The sequence below is a fragment of the Centrocercus urophasianus genome, unplaced genomic scaffold (genome assembly GCF_019232065.1).
Source record: "Centrocercus urophasianus isolate 14NV4802_14NV808 unplaced genomic scaffold, USGS_Curo_1.0 seq_20, whole genome shotgun sequence".
Classification (NCBI taxonomy): Eukaryota; Metazoa; Chordata; class Aves; order Galliformes; family Phasianidae; genus Centrocercus; species Centrocercus urophasianus.
The window spans coordinates 14,656,286-14,667,978 of NW_024884756.1; the positions used below are offsets into that span (position 1 = coordinate 14,656,286).

An 11,693-nucleotide genomic window follows, 5' to 3' on the forward strand; every position below is an offset into this window, starting at 1 on the left:
TTTTTTTTTTTTTTTTTTTTTTTTTTGAATTTCACTTCCATTGTAGTATTTAAAAAAAAAAAAACAAAAAACAAAAAACAACAACAAAAAAAAAAACAACAACAAAAAAAAAAAACAAAAAAAAACAAAAAAAAACAAAAAAAACAGAACGAAGTAAATGTTTCCTGATAGTCAGATACTGATTGATTCTGGATACCCAGAATTTGCCTTGCTTGCTAGGTCAATCTGATTTAAAACTGAGTTTATGCACAGGACAGGGAAAAACTCATGAACTAGCAATGATCTGTAAGTAAAACCAGTTCTATTTAATCAGAGATCTGTGATTAATACAAAACAATTTTTGAGTGAGTTCTCAAGTATTTATGGACGTAGAGAAGATAATTTCTGGGATATTGAAACTTGCTGTCAGGTAAAAATATATTGTCTTTATTCCATGTTATATAGGAAGATCATCCTGGTTGTGACTCTTTTTTATTTTTTAACTTAATTAGCCTCATTTCACTATATGTTTCATAATTCACAAATAAGTTACGAATTATTTTTCAGCTTTGTAAGTTGAAGTTCTGCAGATGTAAGGAAGGACGAAATTTGGCACAGTGACCTGTAATCAGTTTATAGTACTTCTGGTGCTAAAGGAAAAGGAATGTAATCCAATTCACAGTTCCAGAGATCTGTTATTGATTCAGCAATGTTAACGTGTGTCTAACAAAAAAAAAAAAAACACCCCAAATACCCACATAAACAAAAATAGAAACAGAAAACCACTGGTGAATAAACAGTTTGACACACAGGTTTACAGGTGGTACTTTAAAGTATATTGAGAGCAGACCTGATGAATTTGTAAGTTTTAAAATATTTATTTTCTGCTTTTGATGATTGGAATGATTGAGATTAAAAAATGATACTTGTATTTTACTAGGACCTAAGGGGGGAAAAAACATATCCAAAATTATCTTTGGTAGGAAATACTGTTTTACTCTCTACTGCTTTCAAGTTCCTTTTAATTTGGGAACAGGGAACTCTACTTAAATTGAAAAGCGGTATAAAACTTTTTGAAAAGTCCTCATTTCAAATGTTTATGGGTTGAGAGAGTTTTCACTTCTATGTGCGGTTTTGATTTCTTTTGTAGTGGAAATTATTCTTTCTTTTTGTCAAATTGATGTGCACAACTGGTAGAGCCCAGGAGTTTAAATTATTTAGCAACAGTGATTTAAGCAGCAAAATATTGCTTAGTTGCTTAGTTTTATTCAAGGATATTTAATTGAACAGGAAAGTTTGTATATACTTGACACTTCCTTTAGGTGAACTTGTGGGCTTGTTTTCCTTTGGAGATTAATGTTGTACCTGTTAAAGTGGGATAGGTTCCTCTATAACCATTAATTCATTTCACAAGTATAGATGCTGCTGTCACTGGTGCATTTGTTGTGAGATGAAATAAGGTGTCACTTTTATGCAAGGTTAAGAATAAACGTAAATGTTCTCAGGTTTGGAATAGGAGCCCTTTCTCTTTGCAACTTGACCCTTCAGTATTGTCAGTCTCCATAATTCTGTAGTTTCCAGCAGAATCTCTATCTGGAAGTCAGAGGCAGTCTCCAAATACTAATGCTTTCTGGGCCATTAAGAAGTATGTGTGCATACTTTGCTAGGTTTTTGGTTATGATGATAAAATCCTCACTAAGGTAAACAGCAACATTCTTGCTTTGTCTCCAGAGTTCTGCTTTTTATCATGGAATTTTCTGTGGAAGGAGCCCTCCAAAGCAGAAATAAATCCAAGCTTCATCTTAAAACAAACATTGTTATTAATTTGGCTCATTTACCTGAGGAGTCCTGCTAATTAATTTGTTTACTTCGATTTATAGAACATAAATTCCCAAACAATCATTCATATGCTAATATCCATGGGAAACAATTCAAAAAAATTATGTTCTTCAATGAGCAAGGATATGAAGGATATGGGGGTTTAGTTCTTTTTTTAATGTAATTATTTGAGATCTTTCAGTTAGAGTAAAAATAGACTCATTATGGTTATCTTCAATAAATTTGTTATGGAATAAATTATTCCTTAATGTAATCTGCAGTATTTACATACAATTATTAAGCTGCTAGGCTATGTAATTAGCTGCAAAGTTCAATTGTTTTTTATCATATGACAGGTGTTATTTTGCAAGTGGTTAAAAACAAAAACAGCAACAACAACAAAAAACAAAAACGAAAAAACAGGGTGGAGAAGTTAGGATTCAATAAACACTTTTTCTGTTCTTTTTTCAATCTTAGATTTTTGAGATGCAAACCAGTAAGGAAGTTTAGGAATAATGAGATCAGTGCTACCTACCAAATTCTGACTGTATCTTTGTTTTTATTTCACGAATCTTCTACTATGATATTTCTTTTGTTCTACAACAAATGCTTGTTTAGCAAAGGGGAGAGGACTGAAATAGGACAGGGATTTAAAAATCTGTTTATATGCTGTGTTATTTTCTTTGCCCTATTGCCCTCTTTGACCTTTAAGCATCCCTAAGTCTGTCAAAACATTTTTCTTTTTCATCAGTATCCTGGGAAACAAACCAAACTTACTTAAGTCTATGGGCAAGATTAATGCAACATAGTATGTAGTACTTAACACTTAAGCTTTGTCTTATTCTTCAGGTTGAACAAAGAGCAAAGGCTCCGATTCTGAGATTTTGTATGTATTTAATACAATCCAGCATTATGTGGGCAGCCCAATTTTATAGCTTTGACAGCAGTAATTGCTAAACAATGATGCAAACCAATGAAGGGAAAAGCAAAGAAGACTTCACAGAATTGGCCTGAAGACTGCAGTAAAAGATTATTTTTCATTTAAAATCTTATGAGCTTAGTTCCTTAACTGACCAATTGCTTTGATACTGGTTTTTATATTTTGTTTAATGATACAACCACAAAGTCTGTCATTTAAAAATTACAGTGAGTCAGAGCTGTTGTTTGTTATTTCTAATATAATCATTTCTGTGAGTGGGGGGAAAAAAACTTTAGTTTACATCATTAGATTTTTTTCTCTTGAGTTAAATGTGACTGCAGTACTTTGGAGTAGACTTGGAAGGCCAACTGCTTTTCCTGGTCTGACACTTTGGTGTAATGGAAATTTAAAGCAGATGCTATCAATAGTTACATTAGCATGGCAGCATCCATCATTTCAAAAATATATGGATTAGATTTCCATTAAAATATAATAGAGGTAGCGTTCAGGGGACTTGATCTTTTATAGTATAAGGTAATCAGGGCAGAGATTCAACAGAACAAAAAGATCTACGTTCATTGGAGTAGAAAGCATTAAATCCCATTTCTGGTATGCTGAAAATGAAATGTGTGGGTGGTTTTTTTTTGTTGTTTTTTTTTTTTTTTTTTTTTTTTAGAACACTGGATTTTGATTGGGTTTATCACCAACAATAAGTGTACATTCATGCTGCTGCAAATAATGGCTTTTCCATATAATTCAGATTGAGATGGGTTTGTTTCATGCCTCTTTTGCCATTTGTTTTTGCCTGATACATTTCACATATCAGGCTTCAGTAAGACCAAGAAAAATCCCACTTTTTTCCTCAGTTAGCTGTGTGTAAAGATAAATTGAAGTCATTTCATTTAATTTCTATCAGTGAAGAAATAAAAATCCCTTAGTTTATTATTACTATACTAACAGTACTGCTTTTTGAGGGAACTGAGGAGTCTCTTCAAGCTAAGAATTTGAACTGCCAGAAGAATTTCAAACTTTCCAGTTTCTTAGTCTGTAATAGCTTTTGTCATGAGAGTGATTTATCATGGGTTTGAACTTGTCTAATGTAGATTTATTTCTTCATTACATATTTATCTGATAACATCTGTAAGAACAGCAGATATACTTTATATATGTGTCTATGATGAAGATCTGAGGCAGGAGGAAAAGAAAGAGCATGCAACAAACATCATCAATTTTACTGACATTGAAGATTTTAATGTAAGCTTAAACTGGCCTAGCAGTTATCTTTGTCATGATGGCATTATTAAAGGGAATGAAACAAAAGAATTATTGCCTTGACAATAGAATATTTACTATTTGGTGTCCAGCTTTGGCAGTGCAGCAAGCTCTACTTCAGACATTGCCTGTAAATTGTTTCTTTTGGAAAATACATCAGTGTGTTTGAACTACACTTTTTCTGGATAATGTTAAAATAATCAGAGACTGAAAAACTTCTAAAACTTTGAACTTTTTTGTTTTTCCCTACGATGTCAAAAGAATACGATGGCATATGAAAGATCATCCAGATCTGCATTTCTTCTGCTTTCAGGAAGATCTATGTTCAAACAGATGTAAAAGACATTGAATCTAAATTTTCAGAGACAGAATGATGACCTTAACACTTCCTTTTACATGAAATTTCATAAAACTGTTGTCTCTGAAATGCAGGAGAAATTCAGAAACTGGCAGTGAAGCTGCAGTCACAAGGAGCTAGAAATAAAGCACGCAAGTAAGAGACTTGTGGGTAATTTCAGATCCATTGAAAAGGTATCCTGATATCAGCTCAATGTTTTGGGTTCATTTTATGGGTTTCTTATTTTTTTTCATCTCAGGCTTTGGAAGATCAGGTGTGGAACCTGCTGCATGAAGCAGACAAGGCTGCTGAGGAGAATAAGGAGAAGAGTCAGGTGTATGATGCCATGGCAGAGACGCTTGGGGATGCATGGGATGCCCTTGTAATTATGTTAAAGAAGAGACAGGCTCTTCTGGAACTTACTACAGTGTTCTTTGAAAATGCTCTGGAGGTTTGTATTTAAATCAAATGATCTTAATTGGAATCCTCCCACGTATTATAATGATCTCTTTTCGCTGTATTTCTACTCTGTTATACTTGATATAGATGGGTATTGCATTCCTAGAAATTGAACTGCTTAAGAAAACTATATTATCTTGATCCATCTTTCTTTTTTTTCCTGCTTAGATTAGGATGAAATGGAACAAAAGTATGTAGGCTTTAACAGTAATCATAATCATGATGTTTCCAAATTTGTACTTGACAGAAAAAAGACAGTGGAAAACATAGCTGGACAAAAACCTAAAACATGTAATTCAGTAGCTGTGTTCCAGTGTTTCTTTCATTCATTATGTTTCAAATTATTCTAAATTAAAAGAGCTAAATTCTCAGATGTTTGTTAATGTTTAGTAATGATTAGACATTGAAGGTTTTATACTGTAACATGCATACAGTTACTGTAATTATGCTTGCAAATGAAACATCAGTGTAACCTTGCAGACCTTTACTCAAGACTTATCTGTCCAGCTATCTATGTGGAGTCAGATTTCAAAACGTTTTCCCCCATTCCTTTTTTGGCTTTTATCCTAACTCATCTATATACAAGGAGCTAAAGCAGAGTTACTGTGTTGCTCCCTGCCTTCAGTTATCTCCACATTTCTGAAACTTAAATAGTTTAATAAATCCTTCTGATAGTTTTTCTTTTTAACAATGGCTAAAGGCCATATATTAAATTAAAGAAGCAAATATTCTATTTCTGTCTGTCCTAAGAACTCCAAGAGAAAAATCTGTAAGAATCAACAATTGGCTTACTAATTGTTGTGTCCTGGCTATATGTAATTATACAAAGAAATAGCTGGTAGCATATGTAGCTCTGTAAAATTCTGTATCAGCAGAGATCAACTTGGTGCACACTAAATCCCTGAGGGGATGATTGAAATGTCCCTGTAACAGCCTTATATCACTAAAGGAAAATACAGCAGCTGGAGCATGGTATGGATCCATACCCATTATATTTAGATCAAAGGAAGAAATGTAATATTGATTTAAATAGGAGTTGTTCAAATTTCTTATGGGGAGGTTTTTCTTTAAATGACAACCTCTGATAATGGAAATCTTTGTTTACACTGTGATGGAACACAAACATTATTTCAAGGGTACTCTTTAATGAAAAATAAGAAGTAAAATCCCAAATGCTGATGCCAGATGGATTTCTTTTATAGCATGCAGATCAAGAGAGGAAAATCTGGAAAATTAAAAGTGGTAGGGAAAGCAGAGGGCTTATTTTTAATTTTACTTATTTTCATTGTGGGTTTCACCATTTATTACACTGAAATACAAATATGAACTCTGGTTTCTTCACTGTTGAAAAGGAGCAGTACAATTGATAAGGATTGTCTGAGATGCAGAATATGTGTCTGGACTCTGAGGTACTCATACAAAGTGACAGACTGTAGTTTCAGAGTACAACAGATGAATTTTGGGTCCTCTCAATCAGTGAGAACTCCAATAGAAAGAGCACCGAGAATCTGTAGCTATCAGTCAGTGATAATGTGCTTTTCCCAAGAACATGCAATGAATTTGCCCTACAAAAGAGATTGAATTCTTGGGAAAAGGATTATGATCTAGTTCTGTGAAAGACAATTTTACTGTACTTCCTGCCACACTTTGTTTTTCTAATGCAGTTTGCTGTTAAAATTGACCAAGTTGAAGATTTTGTGAAAAATGCTCAAGAATTTGACGACATTGACAATTTAAGAGAACTCCTTCTGCAACAGGAGCATCATACAAAAGGTACAGTGTTTTCCTGACAGGGAGTGATTGTGCTGATTCTTTCAAGCGTAATTTTGTTTCCTTCATGTATTTTTTATCCCTTAGTGTATTTTTTATCTTGGGCAAAATATTTTTAAATAATGAGATTCAATAATATTGAATTGTAATAACAGTACTAAATTTACAAATTATATGGTGTTCTTGAGTTGTTTTTTCTTCAACTTATCAATTTCTATTCCTACAGAGCTCTTGGAAAAATCACTTGCTCTTTTGAACAAAAGCCATGAGCTAACTGAATTCATCGAAGAATTCAAACGTGAGGGACCAAATGCAAATCCTGAGCTGATTCAGGGAGCCCAGAGCAGCTGCTTGAAAATTGACAACCTCCTTGAACTCCTACAAGACAGACGAAGGCAACTGGACAGATCTCTTAAACACCAGCGTCGAGGTCTGGAGCAGGTTCTACAGATTTGTCTATGGCATCAACAAGAGAACCAGGTAAGGCAAATCACAATAACAATAAAATAACAATTCCATGCACTTGTTTTACAATAGACTATTATAGAAAGGGAACTTTATTTATTGATCTAGTATATCAAAGCCATTTTTGTTTGAGATTCCAAGTTTAGAATATTTGTCTTTATTTGTCCGAATTTGGGTATGGTTGAAAAATACTATGCAATGATTTTTCCTTGTGGATGTTTCTTTTTCCTGCTAGGTAGGTATAGAAACTTATCTGCTGGCAAGCTTTTTCTGATCAAAAGAGAAGGACCTGACAGTTAACCACCTGTTAGATCCTGCGTGCATCCAGGCTGAGGATAATATTCACTAGAAGGGACAAATTCAAATGGGTTTAATAGTCTTACTGAAATATAATGTTTAGCCTTTGCATGGAGTCAAGCCTGGTGTAATGTCTGCATTGTGGGCAAATAATATATTCATTTTTAAATACAAGCTCTGGGAAATGAACTTTTAAAGACTTTATGCAAAATTTATCCCTCTGGTCTTCAAGATGTTACATGTATATTCGAGGGCTGGCAGAAAATCAAAGCTTCTTAGTGGTTTGAAACGTATTTTAGTCTCTATTTGAAGAATTGATGTCAAATGATGCTACATATGTAAAAACAGCATAGTGAATTCACATTATCATTAATGAGACTTCCCGGGATACAAAGAAAGTAAGAGTACTGGAGATGAGCTTTGCTGTATAGGATACGAGTGGATTTTTGCTCTTTGTACTGCTTCTGTTTTTCAATGCATAATTACCTCTGGATAATGCAGAAGTCTGCATTAAAAAAAATAATAATAATAAAAAAAAACCACCACCAACAAAAAATACCCAAACAGATATAAAGATCCCTACATGCTACCTGCTTCTAAAAATGCTGCACCTTGCTTTAATCTCTAGTTGGAATGTGATAATATTATAAGCGTGATTGTAACATTGCTTTATCAGTAATTTTAATATAGGAACATGTAATTATTTTTCTTTTAAAGAAGGGTGTCTGACTTTTCTCTCTGAAATTATTAGCAGCCTATTTTCTGATAATATCTAGTAGTAATGGAGATCAGAGACAGGTTGGGCTATTTTGTGCATAATTGATTATCTTTGGGAGACTTACGAATGTAATTTTTCTCTATCTACCCAATCATGCACGTATGAGAAAACTGAAACTAATCTTGGTCCCTAGTAGCATCAAGGGCAGAGGTAAGAACTGAGTAAAAATCAGATGACAGGTGAGTATACTCACACTGGTTATCCAGACAGGTTTATAGAAGACAAACTGTTGGTGTCACAAAACTTTTATTTTTATTAAAGACAGTTTAACTGACTGAAAAAGCAAGCATTGTAGTCCAGTGAATTAAAGTGTATCATCACATCTTACCGAAGTAAATGCAGGGAATTTTTCCCTTGTAATCTTTCAATAGCAAATTAATGTTTATGACCTTAATTGCTTACAAATATTTCTATATACTAGGATATAGAAAGGTTCTGTTGTTTTTTTTGCTTCAAAGCATGTTTGTTATTAAAAATGGAAGTTTTAACAACTGATAATGATTATGTTCAAATGTGTAAGTGCACATATGAGAGGAGAAATCCTCAGCAGTAGATAATGCACCAACACTAATGGATAGAATTTATCTGTGTCCTACATCTGCTCATGGTGCACTTTGTTGACTTTTTCCAATAGCTGTACACATCGTAGTGTTGCAATAGCTAAAATGAAAGCACAGAGTTTAGCTTGTACAGTTTGTAGGAAAATGTGAATGTGGTCCTTTAATGCATTAAAATGTTGTCTGAAGTTCCTCCATGAATATATTTTTTGTCCCTGTTTTGTGTCAGTAGGTGTTTATTTTTGTCATGACCCTTTAATTCCGCTTTCATTAACATTAAGGTAATACAAAGGTAATGATTTGGGTAAAGGCATAAACATTAGAAACGAAAGGAATGTAAATTAGGACTTTTTGTAGGTGAAATCTTGTATGTATCCTAAAGAGTGGATGGACACTTCTCCGATCTTTCACTGGCTGATAATCCTTTGTATTATTTATTTAGGTAACATCCTGGTACAAGAAAAACATCAGAGATTATCTTCAAAAGGAAAACCTGGGCTCATCGTTATTGGAAAACGAAGAGTTACTTCAAAAGCATAAAGAAATGGAAATTAAAGTGAAAGTAAGACATAAGATAATTGATTAGTGAATTAAGTTTAAAAAAGAATAGGAAATCATGAACCCAAGCATTAACTGTGTAAGTACGTACACAGTATGTGTACATAGGGTGAATACATCTATATGCCTGAGATAGTGACTCCTCCTGCCTGTGAAACTTTGTGAAGGAATGTGAGATGCCACTACTGATAACTGTGCTGAAACAATTTGCTGAGAAATTTGTCCTGGAAGAAATAACTTCAGAAGGTTATACGTTTCATGCCTGCAAATGCAATAAATGTTTTCCAGTATTTATAAGACTATTGTGAAGGTGTATTGCTTTGCTTTGTGCAGTTGATTAAAAGTGAACTTTTCTTACTAGGAATGGAACTTCACTGTGGAACAACTAGAAGCTGAAGCGCTTAAGATCTTGCTTTCAGAAGACTACACAGAAAAAGAGCATTTAAATATTTCGAATCAGAAGATCCATCTGTTAAGAGGAGAAGTATGTTGCCATATGGAAGAGAGGAAAGCCTTGTTACAAGAGGCCAATGACTTTTTTAATACAGCTGATAAGGTAGGTGAAAAGCTAAGCCTGTAGTACTGTGATCCTACAAACATCAGTGTGCTCTTCTGGACTGATAGATTTGTGGTTTTGCAAAACAATTTAGAATGGAAAATGACCTCATAATTTAAAACCATACATAAAATGTTAAATCTCTTTTTTTACAATAAGCCTATCCTTCACAAGTATGTTCATCTGGTAGTATTAGTAATGCAAATTGTTTTCCAATATTTTCTTGTTAGAAACTCTTTTAACTGATTTTCTATTTTATGATAACTAAAGAGCAAGTGGTCTTGTGTAATTTTTAAAGCACATTTATTAGATCATTTATTGGAAGCTTTATAGAGCAGATCATTTTTAGGGGAAACTCCAACAACAAATATATTTATTTATTACATGTGTTGAGAAAATACGACTTTGCCTCTGCTAATTTTTGTTTTGAGCACCAGGTGGGGCTGTAAGCATTGCTCTCAACTTGTGATAACGTTCCTTCAGATATTTTGTTTAAACAACATGGGAACAGTATTTAGGATAGAAATTTTTTTTACAGATCATTGAAGTGAGACATATCTTTTACTCCAATAAATCTGATCTTTTTTGATCGCATTTACAATGAGGAAACTGAGATGTGTTAACAAACTTGTTGGTGACAGTGATCTCCCTCTAGTGTAGATAAGGAGCTACATACATGAATTTTTCTATTGTGTGAAAATAAAGGCAGATTCTATTTTAGACTGCAGGCCTGTGCTTGGCAGGTGAACCTATCTGAAATAACACTAACTCCTGTGCGTCTGCTCAGCGCACCATTATTTGTGTAAGAACAAATAAAACAAGACTTTCTCCCCTTGTGCACTGAAAGTGAATTACTACAGATCATAACAGAGGCATTTTCGATTGTTCTAAGAGTATACCTTGAAACTTGGGGCACTTCTTACATGTAAAGGGCATGGTATTAGTTGTTTTGAACTAACTTGAAAATGTGTTTTATATTTTGTATCTCTTGTTGATTAATTTTAAAACATGGAGAAAAACAAAAACATGCATGCTACTTCTCACGTAGCTTAAAAGCATAATACTTGTTTTTGTTAGTGTTTTTATGTTATGGTATGCATTTGCCTCCATTTGGCCAGCTCCTTAGCTTTTTTCTTAGCTCTTTTCTTTTCCACACTCCTTGGTAGTCCTTTTGCTAAGCTTTCCTTTAATTATCAATTTCTATGTCTGTTATCTTCCGTTTGACTTTCTACACTGAGAAGGTGTGTAGCTATTTTCTCTTGGGAAATGACACCTGGAATAGACAGGCCTTGCTTTGGTAAGGCAAGAGCTTGAGAACTTTTATCTGGACAGCTTTAAGTAAATACTAAGGCTTATACTGAGCTCACTATGTTTGCACAGTCATGTTTATAGTTAGCTGAGGAGTATCCCATGCTTGGGCACGTGTTACTTCAGAATGCAACTTCTGATTTAGAACTCCAGGCCAAATCTGCTTCTGATTGTAGATACTGATGTGTTTGTTTTTTTTTTTTTCCTCCAAAGTAGTAGCAGTCCAAAGTAATAATCTTTTGAGATGTTATGGATAGTAACTAGCTTTAAAGAAAACACACAGGAGGAAATATGAAGTACTTTCAGCATGGAAGGATTGGAATATGTGTTTGTGTGATCTAATGGAATGTATTCAGTTTAAGCTTTTAGATGCAAGTATACTTCACAAGTAGAGGTGTTTTTCTTTTGGTCTTGGTAATTAGTAAAGCATAAGAAACTACAGAGAAACAGTAGATGAGGCATGGGATTTTGAAAGCAAAAAAGCTGTTGGAGCCAGATGTCAGTAGAGAAGCAGAGGATATACAAAGGGACTATATCCCTTTATTTGCCCTAAAAGATCTCAAAACTGTGATAGGTGGCTGAAGAATATGTTTACATACATATGTGTATTTAAAAAAAAA

General features: G+C 33.7%; 1 protein-coding gene across 1 annotated transcript in view; it reads left to right on the forward strand.

The window, feature by feature from the left end:
* The window catches only part of CCDC141 (coiled-coil domain containing 141), a 58,581-nt gene that overhangs the window by 7,674 nt on the left and 39,214 nt on the right, over positions 1–11,693 (forward strand). The window contains exons 5-9 of the mRNA XM_042822548.1: positions 4,585–4,776; positions 6,449–6,557; positions 6,781–7,034; positions 9,094–9,213; positions 9,571–9,765. Of these exons, the coding sequence (XP_042678482.1) occupies positions 4,585–4,776; positions 6,449–6,557; positions 6,781–7,034; positions 9,094–9,213; positions 9,571–9,765 (870 nt within the window). The remainder of the gene's footprint in view (positions 1–4,584; positions 4,777–6,448; positions 6,558–6,780; positions 7,035–9,093; positions 9,214–9,570; positions 9,766–11,693) is intronic.